Here is a 16,536-nt window from a genome sequence, read left to right as displayed (position 1 = left end):
ACATCCCCATAGTCTGTGTCACTTCTGTAGTTGGAGGAGTCACCTGCCCTCCCCAGGAAATGAGGCCCATCCCTATCCCACCTGCAGCCTTGTCCGTTGGGGGTTGTCCTCTAATGGCCATGACTCTGCCTGGGCCACTGAGTGGTCTCCTGGGGTCAGGCATTGTGGCTGCAAGAGTGGTCAGGGGCCTCCAGCCCAAGGTGTGTGCCATGGTTGGTCTCTGAGCAGGAGCAGCTGCAGGGAGCTGTCTCCCCTGCTCCTGGCTGCCCCGTTGGCCTTAACGCCCACCTGGTGGGGAGGTGGTGCCTTCTGGCTGCCCAACTGCAAGGGAATGAGTGTGTCTGGCAACAGGTGACTTAAGGGAGCTCTGGCCTGGGGAGTCACAGGCAATGTGGTGGTCCTGGAAGAAGTGACCTCGCTGCTGAGGCCCCAGCCCCCCGCAAAGGGGCACGTGCGGCAGGGGCTTGGGTGCCACCCAGTGACTTAGTTTCCCAGCTGCTGTCCCGGCGGAAGGCGCAGCTGCACGCAGCCGAGACCCGGGAGCTCTCCTGGCGCAGTGCTCAGCCGGGCAGGGGGACTGGGGTGCCGGCCAGGGCTGCTCCTGCTAGGAGCGCGTCCGCGTGCAGGGCGTGCGCGTGTTCCGGCCGCGAGTGGCGGGGCTGGCGGCGGCGGCGTGTGCAGCGGGGGCGGGCAGCTCCGTGACGTGGCTCAGAGGGAGCAGAGCGGGCGGAGCGGGCGGGCCGGGGCGGAGCGGAGTCGTCCGCAGAGCAGCCCCTCCCGGCCGCGGCCGCCGACCCCGGCCCCCGGCCCGGCCCGGCTCTATGGACAGGAGTTCGCTGCTGCAGCTTATCCAGGAGCAGGTGCGTGGCGAGGTGGGGGGATGGGGCGCCGGCACCGCCCCCTGCGGCCCTCACCTCGCCTAGTCTGGGGGGTGGGGAGATGGAGCCCTAGAAAGCCCCAGAGCAGCCCCTACGTGGCTCCCATACCCCCAAGTCCCCTCCCTGCAAGACCTCAGCCCCCTGCCTGAGACTCCAGCAGAGGATGAGCCAGACCAGGGCGCCTGAGGAGGGTGAAAGGGAGGGCAGTTGTCCTCAGACCTTGGCCATACCCTTCCAGGATGGGCAGGGCAGGAATAAGGCGGGGAGACTCTTGGAGAGCTGGAGGAGTGGAGGCCTGGGACCTGGGCACCGGTGCCCTGCAGCTCCTGGGACCATGTGGGCACAGGCTGGCCTGAGGGTGCTTAGAGCCTGCCTCCCCCAGCTGGCTTGGCCCAGCCCTGTGGTCTAGGGGCTGGGCCCACCTTGAGACCTTGGCTGGCGATCCCCCACCCCAGCAGCTGGATCCTGAGAACACAGGCTTCATCGGAGCTGACACCTTCACTGGCCTGGTGCACAGCCATGAGCTGCCCCTGGACCCGGCCAAGCTGGACATGCTGGTGGCCCTGGCCCAGAGCAACGAGCAGGGCCAGGTCTGCTACCAGGAGCTTGTGGACCTGGTCAGTGCCACGGTGGGTGGGCAGCAAAGGCGGGGACCCAGGTCTTAGCAGGCACAGTGCCTTGGTGGAGTGGGGTGGGCAGGCCCCTCCTCCCTGCCCTCCCACTGGAGAGGGCTGTGGACACGGGACAGGGTCTCAGACCCCGTAAGGAGCTGGGTAGGTCACACAGGTAGGGCGGCCATGTGGGGCGACCGTGGCCCATGCTAAGGCCCCGCCCCCAGATCAGCAGCAAGCGCTCAAGCAGCTTCAAGCGAGCCATCGCCAACGGGCAGCGGGCACTGCCCCGGGACGGGCTGCTGGACGAGCCAGGCCTGGGTGTCTACAAGCGGTTCGTGCGCTACGTGGCCTACGAGATCCTGCCCCGAGAGGTGGACCGTCACTGGTACTTTTACCGGCACCGCAGCTGCCCGCCCCCCGTGTTTATGGCCTCAGTCACCTTGGCCCAGGTAGGCTGGCCCACTGCCACCTGGGAATCACCCGCTTCGCCGGCTCTCCTGGCCCTAACGCCTGTCTCCCCCAGATCGTTGTGTTCCTGTGCTACGGGGCCCGCCTCAACAAGTGGGTGCTGCAGACCTACCACCCTGAGTACATGAGGAGCCCCCTCGTGTACCACCCCAGCCACCGTGCCCGGGCCTGGCGTTTCCTCACCTACATGTTTATGCACGTCGGGTGAGTGGCTCCCTCTGGCATCCCTCTGGTTGAGTCAGGAGGATTCAGCCCCTCGAGGCGGGGGCTGGGGGCCTGACAGCTGATCTTACTCCTCGAACCCGTTTGCTTCCACATGGCCAGGCTGGAGCAGCTGGGGTTCAATGCACTCCTGCAGCTGATGATCGGGGTGCCCCTGGAGATGGTGCATGGCCTGCTCCGCATCAGCCTGCTCTACCTGGCCGGCGTGCTGGCAGGTGAGGCAGGTGTGTGCCCCCTGGCCACCTCACTGGTGGGCCTCACTCTCACAGCTCCCCCCTTGCTCATGCAGGCTCCCTGACCGTCTCTATTACCGACATGCGGGCCCCTGTGGTGGGGGGCTCCGGCGGGGTCTACGCCCTGTGCTCAGCACACCTGGCCAACGTTGTCATGGTAATGGGACAGCCATGGGGCAGGGTGTGGGGAGGGGCCCACAAGGCCTGCCTCACGGCCTCTCTGTCTTGCGCCCCATCAGAACTGGGCTGGGATGAGGTGTCCCTACAAGCTGCTGAGGATGGTGCTGGCCCTGGTGTGCAGTAAGTAAGGGGCCAGGGGCTGGGGGGGGCCTCAGCCTACGGCCAGGGCGCCTCTACCTGCCGCTTCCCTCCACAGTGAGCTCCGAGGTGGGCCGGGCTGTGTGGCTGCGCTTCTCCCCACCACTGCCTGCCTCGGGGCCGCAGCCCAGCTTCATGGCGCACCTGGCAGGCGCTGTGGTGGGAGTGAGCATGGGCCTGACCATCCTGCGCAGCTACGAGGAGCGCCTGAGGGACCAGTGTGGCTGGTGGGTGGTGCTGCTCGCCTACGGCACCTTCCTGCTCTTCGCCATCTTCTGGAACATCTTCGCCTACGACCTGCTGGGGGCCCACATCCCCCCACCGCCCTGAGGGGCTCCCGGAGCCACACAGGCTGGGGCAGAGGCATGTACGGCCGGCCACCAGGCGGGCCTGCATGTGCACCCTCCGTGAATGTACATCTGGAGGCTGCTGCTTCTCCCCTGTGGGGGCGGGTGGTCCCTGTGGTCCACTGAGTCTAGGCAGAGCCTTACACCAGCCCTGGCGCCCCTTCCTGGCCTTGGGGGGCAGGACGGCTGGGCTGGGCCTGGTGGTGGAGGTCCCCAAAGGTGGCCCCAGAGGAGACCCTGCCCCGGGATTCCCGCTAGGACTTGCAGTCTGAGCCTTTTTGGAGAATGAATAAATATTTTACACAGCACCAGGTGGCTGCACCAGGGCTCTGGGGCTGGTCTGGCCTCCCCCACACTTGCTGAGCAGCCCGTGATGTCCCTTCCCTCCATGTGGGTGCCCTGGGCTCCCCCTTGCTCCCCCACACCTGGTATGAGGTGTGTCTGTGCAGGAGGTGGGAGCCCCTGGGGTGGGACCGAGGGCCTCAAATCAGGGGTGAGCTCAGCAAGCATTTATTGAGTACCGACAGCAGCTGGCTCCTGCTCCACCAGCTCCCAGCCAGACACCTGCAGCCTGAGGTTGCAGGGCAGGTGAGCAGGCCCTGGGCCATAGCCATGTTCATTCGGCCTGGGTCCTGCGCTTTTTGGCTGGCCTGGTGTCCTCACTGGTGGACAGGCCAGGGCCAAGGTCAGGCAGCAGGTCGGGGCACAGCTTCTGCCCCGCAACCCAGGTCCACAGCGCTGTTTCCACCTGGTGAGGGGTCCACGGCCCTGAGGCGCTGCCTAGGGAGGGACAGAGGGAGTCTGGGGACTAGGAGCACTGGCCACCCTGCCCTGCTGGACAGCTCTGCACACTGCCCCTTGACCTGGATGCCCTCCCTGCCCACCAACAGCCAGCCCCCTCACCTCGGCTCAGGGCTGAGGCACGCTCCCGCACCCGGCTCAGGTACAGCATGTAGTGCTTGAGGGTATACTGCAGGACTGGCAGGCCCGGCACTGCGGCCGCTGCCTCGTCGGACATGAAGGCTGCCTCCTCCGGAGCTCCAGCAGCCAGCACCGCTGCGGGTAGGAACGGCTAGCGCTCAGGCCCTGCCAGTCTTGGCACAGTCTTGGCGTGGGGCTGCCGTCCTAGTGACCTCTGGTGGCATGGACGTGGCCATCGTCCCGTTTCAGAGACAAGGGCGCTACCAGACAGGTCCCGCCCGAGACCCCGCCGGGCACCCAGCTCTTCAGACTAACCCGAGGCCGTGGCGGGGCCCACGCCCCGGAGGGCACACAATTCCGTGACTGCTGCCTGCACGTCCGGCAGGAGGCGGAAGGCGGTGGCCGAGCGCTGCACCACCAGCTCCGGGGCGTTGGAGGTCACCAACTGCTGCAGGCGCGGCCGGAAGCGGCCCCTCTGCGGCCAGGCCAGGTTGGGGGTCACCACGGACCGGGGACCCCACCCTCGCTCTGCCCAGGCTCCGCCTCACGCCGTGAGGACCCGCCCCCAGGGGAAGCCACGCCCACGCCGCGATGGCCCGCACGCGGAGGAAGCCACGCCCACGCCGTGAGGGCCCGCCCCCAGAGGGAGCTAGGCCCACGCCGAGGGGACCAATTGCAGGAGGAAGCCACGCCCACGATATGGAGACCGCCCCCAGGAGGAGGACCAGCCCCGCCGAGGCTCCGCCCCACCACGTGGGAAGCCCCTCACCGCCATCTTCCACGCCATCAGCCGCTCCAGCTCATCTCGTGTCACGTGCCTCTCCGTGCGGCCCTCGATGGCCGCGGGCAACTCCCCTCGATACCTGAGGAAGGACGGTGATGGGGAGTCCGGCAGCGGGGTTCGCCCGCCTTACCGATCCCCCCCACCGGCTTACCATCGGTCTAGGGCTTCCAGCCGCCCCTGCGGGTCTGCGCGCGCCCGCAGCACCTCCCCGTGGCTCGCCAGGATGGCAGCCCAGAGGCTCGAGTCCTCACAGCCCCACAGCCCGCGGGCAGCTGCCATGTTCGCGCGCCGGGGCGGGGCCTTGGGAGCCAGAGGGTGTGGCCTCTGGGCCTGGGGGTGTGGCCTTGAGCCATGGGCGGGGCCTCAGGGAGCCGGAGGTGGGGTCTCGGGGGCCGGGGCGGGGCCTCGCAAGGTTGGGGGTGGGGCCGGGGGGAGCCTAGGGGAGCTTCTGGAAGGAAGACCCCTAAACGCGCCGGGCGGAGAGCACTTAGGGCCGCCCTCGGTGCTTCTCCAGACTGTGAGGTCGCGGGTCGTGTCGCCCAGAGCGCACCCTCCCGGGCGGCCCCGCCCCCACAGCGCGTCGGGCGCACGCGCGGCCCCGCCCACCCGCGCGTGTCCGTCCGTCCCGCGGGCCCCGCCCCACGGGGCCGGAAGTTCCGGTGGCGGATCGCTGGACCGGGCCCGAGCGCATCGGGGGCTCCGGTTGCGGGCTGCGGGCTGCGGACGGGCGGGCCGGGCGCGGAGCCTGGGAGCAGAGCCCAGGCCGTGCCGCGCGGCGCTATGAAGGGCAAGGAGGAGAAGGAGGGCGGCACGCGGCTGGGCGCCGGCGGCGGCAGCCCCGAGAAGAGCCCGAGCGCGCAGGAGCTCAAGGAGCAGGGCAACCGGCTCTTCGTGGGCCGCAAGTACCCGGAGGCGGCGGCCTGCTACGGCCGCGCCATCGTGAGTGCGCCCGCGCCGGGGGAGGGGCCGGCGTCCGGGCGGGGAGGGGCGGGGCCGCGGCGTCGGCCCCGAGTCCTCCCGCGAGCCCCTGCCGCGCTGCCCCCGCCGCTCCTTCGGAGGGTCTTGGCTCTTCCGGGGGGCGTTTGGGCTCTGAGGACTCAGTGATGATCTTGTTCAGTGCTCGCTGTCGGAGAACTATGGCGGGTGGGAGCTTCAGGGTGCTTGAGGCTCGCCGGGCCGAGGGCCAGGGACCCTTGCCCCTTGAGAACCCCAGGCCCAAAGCTGGGATCTCCACAGATCTGGGAAACTTACTTTTACAAAATGTTTTGGAGTCAAGAGGGTGGGCTCAGGCATGCCTCAGGGCAGGACTCCATCCTCCACCGACTCTCAGGACCCAGGGTCTTTGCGGCTGAGAAATATCTAGTGTCTTGATTCCAGCCATGGGCCCCAAGCTGGGACAGAGGGAGCAGGCTGAGGTCACATTCTCATGTTCGCTGGCCCGGCCTTGGTTCCCAGACCCGGAATCCCCTGGTGGCAGTGTATTACACCAACCGGGCACTGTGCTACCTGAAGATGCAGCAGCACGAGCAGGCCCTGGCCGACTGCCGGCGCGCCCTGGAGCTGGATGGCCAGTCTGTGAAGGCGCACTTCTTCCTGGGGCAGTGCCAGCTGGAGATGGAGAGCTACGACGAGGCCATCGCCAATCTGCAGCGAGGTGGGCCTACGGCTGGCTGGTTACGGGGGGGCCTGGGACCAGGGGCGGGGCCTGGCCAGCGGGTGATGTGAAGCCTCCATTCCCCAGCCTACAACCTGGCCAAGGAGCAACGACTCAACTTTGGAGATGACATCCCCAGTGCTTTGCGCATCGCCAAAAAGAAGCGCTGGAACAGCATCGAGGAACGACGCATCCACCAGGAGAGCGAACTGCACTCTTACCTCACACGGCTCATCACGGCCGAGCGCGAGAGGTAGGCTGTGGTGGTGGCAGGCTCCAGGCCCCCCTCCCCAAGTCACCACTCTGAGATCAACTCTGAGTCGTGAACATAAGTCTTTATTGATTGCCAACACTGGTGAGCAGGAGACAGAGGGGGACGAGGTCTGAGCAAACCCGAGGTTGGGGTGGACACTGACCTCTCCTGGCCAAACCCACCTCTGACCAGTTTCTGGTCTTCTCCCAGGGAGCTGGAAGAGTGTCAGCGGAACCATGAGGGTGATGAGGACGATGGTCATCTCCGGGCCCAGCAGGCCTGCATCGAGGCCAAGCACGTGAGGGTGCCCTGGCCCATGTGTGGGTCTGTGTGTGTGTGATGTGAGGGTGCCCCTGGTTCCAGTTGGGTCCATGTGTGCCTACACCTAGGGAAGGGATACGAGATGTTTAGCCCACGTGTAGCTGCTCGGTTCTTTGCAGGACAAATACTTGGCAGACATGGATGAGCTCTTCTCCCAGGTGGACGAGAAGAGAAAGGTGAGCCGTCTGTTCTCCAGGGCCTGGGGGTAGCAGGAGTCAGAGCAGTGTCCCTTTCCTGGTCCCTAACCTGACCTGTGTGTTGCAGAAGCGAGACATCCCCGACTATCTATGTGGCAAGATCAGCTTTGAGTTGATGCGGGAGCCATGCATCACGCCCAGCGGCATCACTTATGACCGCAAAGACATCGAGGAGCACCTGCAGGTGAGGGCCAGCAGGCATCGGGGGCAGGGCCTGGACCCCCTGAGCACCTCCTGACCCTGTTGTCACTACAGCGTGTGGGCCACTTTGACCCTGTGACCCGGAGCCCCCTGACCCAGGAACAGCTCATCCCCAACCTGGCCATGAAAGAGGTCATCGACGCATTCATCTCCGAGAACGGCTGGGTGGAGGACTACTGAGACAGGGCGAGTGCAAGGGCCACTCGCCCCACTCTGCCTGGTAACCTGGCCCTAGAGGGCCTTGGGGCAGTAGCTCCAGCCCCCGTACAGAGTATTTGTCCCTGGATTCTTGCCCCGGTGTCCCTATGCCACTCCCCATCAGTTCTGCTGCTGGGCCGTGAGCCTCTCCTGTCCCCCTTCTGGGTCGGAAACAGCAGGTGAGGGTGGGCTGGGCGGAGGCTGCCGCTGCCACCACTGTCCCTGTAATAAAATCTGTGAGCACTATAGGGGCACGTGCTGGTGTGCGACGGGCTTGCCAGCCGCCCCTTGTGGCTAGCTAAGGAAAGTAGAGATGAAGACGCTGGTGTCGAGGTTGAGTGTGGCATGCCACCATCGGTCGGGGAAATACAGCACCTGGTGGGGATTGCGGGGGGGCACAAGGATTAGTTGGAGACCCTCAGCCCAGCCCGGCCTGGCCCCCTCTTGCCAGCCACTGACCTCACCAGCCTGGATAGTGCACTCTAGGGGCCGTGCAGATGGTGCTAGGGTCGGGTACGTGTCCCGGAGCCAGGCCAGCGTAGTCTTGTTGGGGTGGAACTCGGGTGTCTTCTCAGGGGGGTACAGGAACCAGCGCTGGAGGCAGACCAGCAAAGTCATTCTGTGTTGTGGTCAGTGAACCCCAAGCCACAGCCCCAACCCTGTGCTGACCTTGCGGCCGTAGATCACCTCCGAGAACCCAGGCCCATGCCAGTGGAACGGCACCCCAGAGCCGGCTCCTGTCGGGTCAGTTATGAGCAGCCAGTGACCAAACCGAGTCTGCACTCTCCCCACCCCACTCCTGAGTCTCCTGGTCCTGCAGAGCACCCACCTGCAATCCCGAAGCTGTAAGCAGGAGTGGTGCCCAGCAGCCCGAACGGGGGTGGGGAGTAGTGCCGAAACAGCGACGCCCACTCAGTGAAGTTATTGTCCCCAAAGAAGTAGAGGGTGTCTGCCAGCAGAGAAAGCAGGAGGGCGCAGGGATCCTGGTTCCCTGGCACTCCCAAACGCCCCGACCACACCCCACCCCACCGCTGCCCAAGTCGGGCTCACCGTTGCCCAGGGAGGCGGGGTCCTGGGGGTGCAGTAGATGCTCCACATAGTCCTGGAAGGGCAAGTCCACTGCGGGAAAGGGGCTGGTCAGGACGGGCTGGTGCTGCCTCCAGGACGCTGGCAAGCAGGCTGGGCTGCAGGGTGGGGCAGCTCACCTTTCTGGTAGGAGTAGGTGTTGGCAGTGCTCAAGCGGACCACGCTGTCCCCAAACGAGGCCAGCAGCCTTTGGCGGGAGCACAGGGCCCGGAACCTCTACAAGGAAGGGGAGAGGACCTAAGGCCACGCTCGGCGGGGCGAAGGACAGCCGGGAGGGGCGCGAGCGCTCACCGAGTTGTCCGTGAGCCCCTGCAGGATGACGGGTCTGGAGAAGGCGTAGCTGGAAGAAAGGACGAAGTCACGGCCAGGTCCGGCGCGGCCCCGCGTGGACCCTCCCTCGTGAGGGACGGAGCCCCAGGGCCGCGTTCGCGGGCGGGGAGGAGGGCCCGGGCGGGGCGGGCGCACGTACTGCTGCACGAACGCGGCGTAGCTGAGGTCGGTCCGGCGCTCCACCGTGCAGCGCTGCTCCTCCGTCACGGCCGCCGGCGCGCCCGGTCCGCGCCGCTGCCTGCAGGCACAGCCGGTCAGCACGCGGCCGCAGCGCGCCGCCCCGCGCCCCGCGCCCGCCGCCCCGGCGCCCTCACCACCCTCCGTCGCCCGTCTCTCCGGGGCCGGGCCGGGCCGGCGCAGCCAGCGTCCAGAGCACGAGCAGGAGGAGCGGCCGCGCCCCCGCCGCCATGAGCCCCCGTCGCGAGGCACGCCGGGAACCCCATCGTCGTGGCAACGGCGCAGGCGCGCGGACGGCCCCCGGAAGCGGCGTCCTTAGGCCCGCCCTAGGAGGGGTGTTTCCGGAAGGCGGAGCGAAGGTCGCACCAAGCGCCACTATTGGCTAGTGCTAGTTCCCATGGCGACCCTGCCCCGCCGCCCCTCCCCCCGCGTGGCCAGGCTCGCGGACAGCCTTCGGACGGTGACAGGTGGCCTCACACTGCGGCTCCGCGTCCTTTATTGGTTGACACTCCCAGCCCCACCCGCCGGCCGGCCGTCAGGAGTACTCGCACAGGTGGCCGCAGCCCGCGGGGCAGTGCGAGCTGCCTTCCAGCCACTTCATGATGTGCTGCAGGTGGCCGCCGTGGCTGCAGCCCTGGCACCACACGAAGAGCCCCTTGACCACGTGGTGGCAGACGGCGCACATGCTGGCGCAGCGGTGGCACCGGTCGCAGACCCAGCCGCGGCTGCTCATGGGCCGCTTGCAGTGGCTGCAGTTGACATGCAGGGTAGTGGAGGCCTGGTTGAGGCAGCTGATGGCGCGGCTGGTGCTCAGCTTGACCACTTCGTTGGACACGTTCCAGAGGCAGAAGCGCTGCAGCAGGTCGATGTAGGACGTGTACCAGTGCTCCTGCGGCGAGGGACGGGGCAGGAGGCAAGGTCGCGGCACGGCCAGGGCTTTTGCCCTAGGAGCGGGGCGCAGGGGCGGTGCGGCGGGCGCAGCTGCTCCAGGGAGGCCCTCCCCCGCCCGGGTCACCCACCTGGGTCTGCTCGTCGATGTCCTTGCGCACGCGTTCGCCCAGCACAATGAGCACAGACACGGCCATCTGAACGTCGCCCTGCTCGGCGTAGAAACGCAGCATGTCGCACACCAGGGCAGTGAAGAAGTCGGGCGGCAGGCGGCTGTCGTAGAGTGCATGCGAGACGGAGATGAGCGAGAAGGAGGAGTCCACCGGCGCCAGGGAGGCCGCATCTGCCTCGCTGCCGCTCACGTGGGGCGAGTCGGCCTTGTCCTGCAGGTGCTCGGGCCCGGGTGGCGTGTCCACGATCTCGTGGCGCAGCGGGAAGGCCTCCTGGGGCAGCACGTACTCGGGCTCCTCGGCTGCGAGGCAGGGGCGGGGGAGGCAGGGTCTGAGCCTGGGCCCCACCTGCGAACCCCGCCTCCCAGCCCCGCCCCCACTCACGGTGGGCGTGTTCCGGGTCCAGCAGATAGAGCTCATCCTCCTCGCCCTCCACGTCACCCAGCAGGTAGTCCGCAGGCACGTCGCTGCCTTCAGTCTCCTCGTTATCTGCCCACAAGGGAGGGAGGGCATTCCAGGGGCCGCTGGCTCTAGGACGGCCCAGCCCCACTCCCATGAACACCTGTGCCCGCCCCATCCTACCCTCGTTCGTGATGAGTGTGGCCGAGGAGTCGAGCAGCACTGTGTCGCTCCGAGTGTCACCCTTGCTGCGGTCCAGCCGGGTCTCGCTGCCCAGCCCTGGGGCCATATCTTTCAGGTTGAAACTGGGGGCAGGGAAAGCCCATGGGTAGGTGGGCGGGCTCCCGCAGTCCCACCCTCTGCAGAGACCCTCCCCTGGGTGTCTACCTGTTCATGAGCGGCAGGCCACAGGAGCTGCCCTTGCCCACGCTGTGGTTAAGGTTGGGGGTGGGCACCAGGCCAGGGCTACAGTAGATGATCCTTAACATGGTCCACGTCTGCGCCACCTAGGGGTGGGCACCAGTCACTCACAGGGGTCCTGGGTCCCTGGCGTCCCTTGCAGGCCCCCTCTGCTGGACAGAACCACAAACCCTCAGCTTTCAGCTGCCCCAGGGACCCAATGTCCTGGCTCGCCCCAGGTGGGAAACTGAGGCCCATGGGAAAAACAATAACCCCAGCCTTCATCCTGCAGAGGCACAGAAGGAAGCTGGAGTGGGAGGCGGCCAACGTGGAAATGAGCCTGGGGTCCCAGGCAGGCGACGAGAGAGACAGTGTGGACCTCTGCAGGGCTGGATGTCTTGAGAAGTCTGAAAGCAAGAATGAGCCAGAAGAGGGGGCTCAAGCCCCACGACGCCCCAGACTGGCACCCTAAGGATAGCAATGGCATCTGGTCCACTCTGGGCCTCTGGGCACCCTCAGTTACTGGGGTGAGGGCCGGTGGTGACAGCGGCCGAGCTGAGCACTGAACTCAGGGCAGGGTCTGGGTGCAGCAGTTGAAGGAGCCCCCTGCCCCAAGGTCACGGCCTCGGGCCCCTCCTCAGCCCAGCCCCCCTTACCTGGTTGCGGCCAAGCTCCCGAGCCACTTTTGCATTGTGGTCACACAGCTCAGCCAGCGGCCGGCCAGCCAGGGCATAACGCTCAGCCGTGTCCACAAACCAGCTCATGCTGCCACTGCCAGGTTCCATCTCAAAGACACTGAGGGCACTGGAGGCGAGGCCCGCAAAGGGCTCAGCAGGGTCCAGCTTGCGCTTGAAAAAGATGTGGCGCCGGTCACCAGCATAGGGCTTGCGCCCCGACTCGGTGGCCACGAGGCTCTCCTTGGCGGCAAAGGCCAGGTCCCCAAAGAGGCCATAGCAGAGGCCCTCAGGGTTAGCACGCTCAACAGGCTGGCTGGCATCACGGAACAGGTGCTGGCACAGCGTGCTGTCCTTGGAGCCGGAGAGCAGGAAGGAGGGGTCATGCGGGTGGCGCCAGGCAATGCCTGTTGTGACGTCTCGGTGCTCCTCGAACATGGCGGCTGGCACGAAGGGCCGGCGCACGTCCCACACATAGATGTTGTGGTCCACCATCATGGAGCACGTAGCCAGGTGGTGCCGGCACTCAGGCCTCCACTTGACTCTGGCCACTGAGGCAATGGTTTGCACACAGTGCACCTCCTTGGCGCGGTGCGTGGTCATGTCCCAGACCTTCACCATCTTGTCACGCCCACCTGTGGCCAGCCAGCCCCTGCGGAAGGCCCATGAAACCCTCAGTGACCTCTCCTGGGGTGGGAGAGTTCCCCACCATCTGTCTCACCGGTCTTGAAGCAATGAGCATACCCTTCCTTCCATGAGCCCCACCTGTCCCGCCCTGCTGCCCCTGCCCTCACCCCACACCTGTCCTCGGGGTGCCAGTCACAGCAGAAGACAGGCCCATTGTGGGCCGTGAACATCCTCTCACAGCGGTCAGGCCGCCGAATGTCCCAGAGCTGCACGTTACCATTCTCAAAGGTGGAGGCGAAGGTGAAGTAGTCCCGGATGCTGAACTGGACGTCCCGCACACTCTCAGACTGGCCTGTGGGCCGCACATAATGGAGGGAGAAGGTGAGGGGGCCAGCCCACAGGGGGCTTCAAGAAGGAGAGCACCCAAGGGTGCAGCCCTTGGAGTGACTGTGGACTGGTGTCACATGCTTGCCCGCAGCCCAGGCTGGGAGGCCTAGATGGTGGGATGGAGACCCCCAAGGTCTGTGCAAGGTGGACAGGGGCAAGGAGAGGCCTCACAGAGCAGACACAAGAACCTGGGCTGGGGAGCAGGACCCAGGCATCGGGTGGTATGGACCCAAACTCCCGGACTTTGATTCTCCTCGGATTCTGCGTCTGACACTAGTGGTTGTGCAAAGCTGTGGCTCAGCTTCAGGACCGGGTCTCAGAGCACTGAGCAAACAGCAGCCTCACTGGGCCGTCCGGCCACACTCCCTGAGGGTCCTGAGGCCCCCAAGGGAGGCCCAAGGAGGCACAGATGTGGGTGCCCCAGCCTCTGCCCAGTCCTTTCACCTTGAGCTGGAGCTTCCAGGTCAGCCCCAGAGGACCAGAGAGGCCTTGAGGGGCCATGGCCACTCCTGTGGACCATCACACCAAGAGCCTTTGCAGGCAGTGTCCAACGTTCCCCCAGCATAGGTAGCTCAGGGTCTGTCTTAAGAGGCCCCCCAGTTCTTCAAGGTTTCTGAGGGCCCTGTGCTTCACTTGGTCTCATTGAAGTGGACAAGGGAGAGCTGGCTCAAGGCCATCTGTCAGGGAGCTGGGCCTGCTGGGAAAAGAACGTGGGGGGGGCCAGGCAGTGCACCCCACCTCCTCTGCTTCCCTGGGCTGAGGCGCCGGCAGACTTCCTGCAATGAGGCGGCCTGGTGCTCTGAGGTGAGGGAAGAGGAGACAGCGAAATGAATCCTCTGTTCGGCTGCCCAGGGCAGCTGTGGGCCTGCTCAGGCTCTGCCCTCTCCTCATCCCACACCTAGCCTCGACTCTGCAGGTGCATCAGAGCAGCAAACACACACCAGGAACCCCTCACACCTCAGCCAGGCCTGCCCCTGCGCTCCCCTGCTGACCCCACCCACTCTTCCAGGGCCAGCATGGCTGGCCTCTCCTCCAAGAAGCCCTCTGGGAGCACATCTGAGGACCTCTGATGCACACAGCACTTCTCAACCTGCCCCGACAGGCCAGCCGCCTGCAGAGATGCACACCTGCCCAACCCGCCTCCAAGGGCCTCACCGGAGAAGGTGCTGACAGAGTCCTTCCTGCGGAGGTCGAAGCACTTCATGAAGCCGTCCTGGGAGCCACTGAGCAGCACGTGGGCCTCAGTGGGGTGGAAGCAGACTTTGTTCACCGTGCGCTTGTGCTCTGTGAAAAGCTGGTCCTGCTTGTTGCGAGATGGCCGGCCCAGGTTCCATGTGACCACCACGCCATTGGTGGCTGCTGTGGCCAGCAGGTTCTCATCCATCTGATGCCAGACCACATCAGCGCAGCTCAGGTTGAGCGAGGGCTTGCGGCCCACACGCAGGTTCAGCTTCTCCACAAACTGCTCCTCCTCGATGGCATAGATCTTGAAGATGCTGCGGCCTGCCACGACCACCTGGGCCGCGTCCCGGCACACACTGATGGCGTTGGCCGGCGCATCCAGGTGGCAGTGCATGGTGCGGCCTGTCAGTGCACTGCCACCCAGGGCCGTGGTCACTCGGGACATCTTCTCCATGGCTGCACGGGTAGTGGGGACAGGAGGTCAGTGAAGTCGGCTTGCCAGGTTAGCCTGGGGTGAACCGTCAGTTCAGATCCTTCACCCTGGTTGAGTCCCCCAAAACCGCTTAGGCCTGGGCTGGCCAGTCAGGGCAGTCCACTGTTAGTCTAATAGGCAAGTTCCATCGCCCTAGTGGGGCGGTCAGAAGGCGCCGTGGCTGCCCTGAGGCTGGTCAGTCCCATGTTTGCCTTTTGGTCAGTCGTAGCCCAGGCCACCTCTCCATCCCCCCAACAGTCAGATCTGGACGGTCACTGGACCTTCGGTCAGTCAGTCCCGGCAGGGAAGCGCGTGAGGCGGTCCCCACCGTCCACACAGTGGCCTCCGGGGAGGAGGCAGAGGGCCGCGGGGCCCGGGGACTCGGGTCCAGAGGCGCTGGGGACACAGAGGGACCTCAAGCACCGAGCTGTTTAAGGAGCCCGATGGGGTCTGGCGGGGCGGGAGGCAGGAGGCGCGGCGGCGCGGAGTCTCGGGTTCCGGAGGGCGGCGCTGGGGCTCGGAGACAGCGCGAACGGAGACCGAGAAGCCGGAGAAACCTCGCGCCCCGCCGGCACCCGAGCCATCTCCTAAAATTGCCGGGCCGGGCTGGGCCGGAAGTGCCGCGCCGGAAACAGCCCGTTTCTTTCCCGTCCCTTGCTGGAAGTGGTCCGTTTCTTGTCAGCCCCTCGCCGGAAGCAGACGCCCACAACACGAAAGTTCCGCATCCGGGAGCTGCGCTGGTGGAGGCGGAGGGATGGGCCAAGGACTTGGGTAGAGGAGCTCCCCCGGCTCCGCCGCAGTGGTTGGTCTTTTTATCGCGTTATTCTAATACCAGTGCTCGTCTCTCCTCCAAGGTCCGTCAGCAAGTCCGGGCATCCCTAAGCGAGTCCTGAATCCCTCCAGTGGTCTCCATCTCCTTCCTCACTCCCCCCTGGACCCCAGGAGCAGTCTCCTAACGGGTCTCCCTGGGTCCCTCGTTCCCTCTCATCTGAACCCCGCCCAGCAGCCAGGTACCACTCTTCGGCCTAAGCCCCGAAAGCTCCCCACCGTGCTGGGAATACATCCCAAACTCCTGGCCTCTGCCTCTTCCGACGTGCCTGCAGCCGCCTCGCCTTCCATCCCTTCTTCCAGCCCGCCCAGCTTTCCTGCCTCATGGCATCCCTGTCCCTCTCTTAGCCTCAGTTGCCTTGTGCATGAAACAGGGCTCGTTTTTGCCCCTCTGAAAGGATGGGCTAGATCCTAGATATTTTGGAAGGGGTGTTAGGTGTAATGACTGCAGTGTCTGCCTCTCCCACTTTAAGCAATGAGAGGTTAGAGACCTTCTGTGTTGGTCACTGCTGGGTTTCCAGTCTGGCACCGTGGAACCCGGCCTCGACATGTTTGTTGGAAAGCACAATAAGTCTGATGAGTTGAGAGGTGCACAAGGATCCAGAGACTTGGGTTACCGAGGGCAGATAGACCATTCCCCGCCATGGTCTGATGACCTAAAAACAACTCAGACACGTGTTTTTACAACTTTTTTTTTAATATATATTTTTATAAACAGGTCACGTGATAAAATAGCACAAGAAACACTTACCAAATATAAGGTTATATCTTCCGCATATACAGGAGAATGAGGTCGTTATGTACAATAAGAAAATGATTTTAGGGGTTGGTTGGTTTTGTTTGTTTTCCTCTCTCCCCTTAATTTTTCTTCCTACAGTCGTTGGAAATGTCACAGCTTCAGTTGCATTAATACTTTGGACAAATGGACAGCTGCCCCCTCCCCACTAGGGAGCTGTGGGGAGGCGGGGCTGAAGAAACTGGCTCCTGACCACCTCAGCCCTGGAGTTTCTTGCTGGCACTCCACGGGCAGGAAAATCTTTGGGCTGTTGAACCGTTTCTCGGCTTCAACAGCATCTCTCGCTCGCTCGCTCGCTCTTTCTCTCTCTCTCTTTCACTCTCTGGCTCTCTGGAAACTGGTTACTCTCTTCCAACCAGATTGGGGGGGTTCCCAAGATTGGGTGTGGGTGCTGTATCTCCTGGGGCTCAAGGTTGGATGGAAAGGGGTCCCAGCCCCCTCCTCAGCAATTGCCAAGATGTGCCAGCATCTCCCAGGACTTCCACATGTCTTGGGATCGGACAGAACACGGT

At 65.0% G+C, this 16,536-nt stretch overlaps 5 protein-coding genes across 11 annotated transcripts; 2 read left to right on the top strand and 3 right to left on the bottom strand.

Annotated features, from left to right (window-relative positions):
* Nucleotides 1–647: 647 nt before the first annotated feature.
* RHBDL1 (rhomboid like 1) lies at nt 648–3,445 on the top strand. 6 transcript variants are annotated; one of them, XM_014848884.3, is made up of 8 exons: nt 648–860; nt 1,334–1,507; nt 1,717–1,941; nt 2,016–2,164; nt 2,285–2,397; nt 2,472–2,572; nt 2,655–2,715; nt 2,792–3,403. In XM_014848884.3, exons 1-8 carry the CDS (start codon nt 822–824, stop codon nt 3,061–3,063), a joined length of 1,134 nt encoding a protein of 377 aa, XP_014704370.1. In that variant the 5' UTR covers nt 648–821; the 3' UTR covers nt 3,064–3,403. The 6 variants fall into 6 exon arrangements, with proteins under 6 accessions (XP_014704370.1, XP_044603349.1, XP_014704372.1 ...); XM_044747414.2 differs by having other exon boundaries at nt 679–860; nt 1,337–1,507; XM_014848886.3 differs by having other exon boundaries at nt 681–860; nt 1,337–1,495; nt 2,792–3,407.
* Nucleotides 3,446–3,574: 129 nt separating this feature from the next.
* Nucleotides 3,575–5,362, bottom strand: LOC106836178 (uncharacterized). Its single transcript, XM_014848890.3, has 5 exons — nt 4,937–5,362; nt 4,771–4,864; nt 4,317–4,476; nt 3,984–4,136; nt 3,575–3,860 (listed from the first exon to the last, which is right to left on the bottom strand). Exons 1-5 carry the CDS (start codon nt 5,062–5,064, stop codon nt 3,697–3,699), a joined length of 699 nt encoding a protein of 232 aa, XP_014704376.1. The 5' UTR covers nt 5,065–5,362; the 3' UTR covers nt 3,575–3,696.
* A 32-nt stretch (nt 5,363–5,394) lies between these two features.
* Nucleotides 5,395–7,855, top strand: STUB1 (STIP1 homology and U-box containing protein 1). The gene is made up of 7 exons (XM_044747417.2): nt 5,395–5,724; nt 6,241–6,439; nt 6,527–6,692; nt 6,903–6,990; nt 7,133–7,189; nt 7,278–7,394; nt 7,466–7,855. Exons 1-7 carry the CDS (start codon nt 5,566–5,568, stop codon nt 7,589–7,591), a joined length of 912 nt encoding a protein of 303 aa, XP_044603352.1. The 5' UTR covers nt 5,395–5,565; the 3' UTR covers nt 7,592–7,855.
* JMJD8 (jumonji domain containing 8) lies at nt 6,756–9,573 on the bottom strand. The gene is made up of 9 exons (XM_044747418.2): nt 9,340–9,573; nt 9,165–9,263; nt 8,987–9,035; nt 8,815–8,911; nt 8,660–8,728; nt 8,439–8,558; nt 8,279–8,346; nt 8,069–8,203; nt 6,756–7,984 (listed from the first exon to the last, which is right to left on the bottom strand). Exons 1-9 carry the CDS (start codon nt 9,432–9,434, stop codon nt 7,904–7,906), a joined length of 813 nt encoding a protein of 270 aa, XP_044603353.1. The 5' UTR covers nt 9,435–9,573; the 3' UTR covers nt 6,756–7,903.
* Nucleotides 9,541–15,245, bottom strand: WDR24 (WD repeat domain 24). 2 transcript variants are annotated; one of them, XM_014848880.3, is made up of 8 exons: nt 13,902–15,245; nt 12,534–12,711; nt 11,715–12,384; nt 11,047–11,165; nt 10,843–10,964; nt 10,645–10,749; nt 10,222–10,562; nt 9,682–10,091 (listed from the first exon to the last, which is right to left on the bottom strand). In XM_014848880.3, the coding sequence occupies exons 1-8, from the start codon at nt 14,380–14,382 to the stop codon at nt 9,738–9,740; spliced, it is 2,370 nt and encodes a 789-aa protein (XP_014704366.1). In that variant the 5' UTR covers nt 14,383–15,245; the 3' UTR covers nt 9,682–9,737. The 2 variants fall into 2 exon arrangements, with proteins under 2 accessions (XP_070341424.1, XP_014704366.1); XM_070485323.1 differs by having other exon boundaries at nt 9,541–10,091; nt 10,222–10,749.
* Between the last annotated feature and the right edge of the window lie 1,291 nt (nt 15,246–16,536).

Source organism: Equus asinus, chromosome 14 (genome assembly GCF_041296235.1).
Source record: "Equus asinus isolate D_3611 breed Donkey chromosome 14, EquAss-T2T_v2, whole genome shotgun sequence".
NCBI lineage: Eukaryota > Metazoa > Chordata > Mammalia > Perissodactyla > Equidae > Equus > Equus asinus.
This window is presented reverse-complemented; position numbering and strand designations above follow the sequence as displayed.

Excerpts from the sequence above, each read along its gene's own strand:
- RHBDL1 (XM_014848884.3), top strand. The coding sequence starts at position 822 with ATGGACAGGAGTTCGCTGCTGCAGCTTATCCAGGAGCAG. Across the intron at positions 861-1,333 it reads TGCAGCTTATCCAGGAGCAG|CAGCTGGATCCTGAGAACAC; the intron begins GTGCGTGGCGAG and ends CCCCCACCCCAG. Across the intron at positions 2,398-2,471 it reads CCTGGCCGGCGTGCTGGCAG|GCTCCCTGACCGTCTCTATT; the intron begins GTGAGGCAGGTG and ends TTGCTCATGCAG.
- JMJD8 (XM_044747418.2), bottom strand. The coding sequence starts at position 9,434 with ATGGCGGCGGGGGCGCGGCCGCTCCTCCTGCTCGTGCTCTGGACGCTG. Across the intron at positions 8,347-8,438 it reads TTACAGCTTCGGGATTGCAG|GAGCCGGCTCTGGGGTGCCG; the intron begins GTGGGTGCTCTG and ends CTGACCCGACAG. Across the intron at positions 8,204-8,278 it reads AGGTGATCTACGGCCGCAAG|CGCTGGTTCCTGTACCCCCC; the intron begins GTCAGCACAGGG and ends GTCTGCCTCCAG.
- LOC106836178 (XM_014848890.3), bottom strand. The coding sequence starts at position 5,064 with ATGGCAGCTGCCCGCGGGCTGTGGGGCTGTGAGGACTCGAGCCTCTGG. Across the intron at positions 4,477-4,770 it reads TGATGGCGTGGAAGATGGCG|AGGGGCCGCTTCCGGCCGCG; the intron begins GTGAGGGGCTTC and ends GCCTGGCCGCAG. Across the intron at positions 3,861-3,983 it reads TGCCTCAGCCCTGAGCCGAG|GCAGCGCCTCAGGGCCGTGG; the intron begins GTGAGGGGGCTG and ends GTCCCTCCCTAG.
- WDR24 (XM_070485323.1), bottom strand. The coding sequence starts at position 14,382 with ATGGAGAAGATGTCCCGAGTGACCACGGCCCTGGGTGGCAGTGCACTG. Across the intron at positions 11,166-11,714 it reads GGGAGCTTGGCCGCAACCAG|GTGGCGCAGACGTGGACCAT; the intron begins GTAAGGGGGGCT and ends GCCCACCCCTAG. Across the intron at positions 10,965-11,046 it reads GGCCTGCCGCTCATGAACAG|TTTCAACCTGAAAGATATGG; the intron begins GTAGACACCCAG and ends CCCTGCCCCCAG.
- STUB1 (XM_044747417.2), top strand. The coding sequence starts at position 5,566 with ATGAAGGGCAAGGAGGAGAAGGAGGGCGGCACGCGGCTGGGCGCCGGC. Across the intron at positions 6,440-6,526 it reads CATCGCCAATCTGCAGCGAG|CCTACAACCTGGCCAAGGAG; the intron begins GTGGGCCTACGG and ends TCCATTCCCCAG. Across the intron at positions 7,190-7,277 it reads AGGTGGACGAGAAGAGAAAG|AAGCGAGACATCCCCGACTA; the intron begins GTGAGCCGTCTG and ends TGTGTGTTGCAG.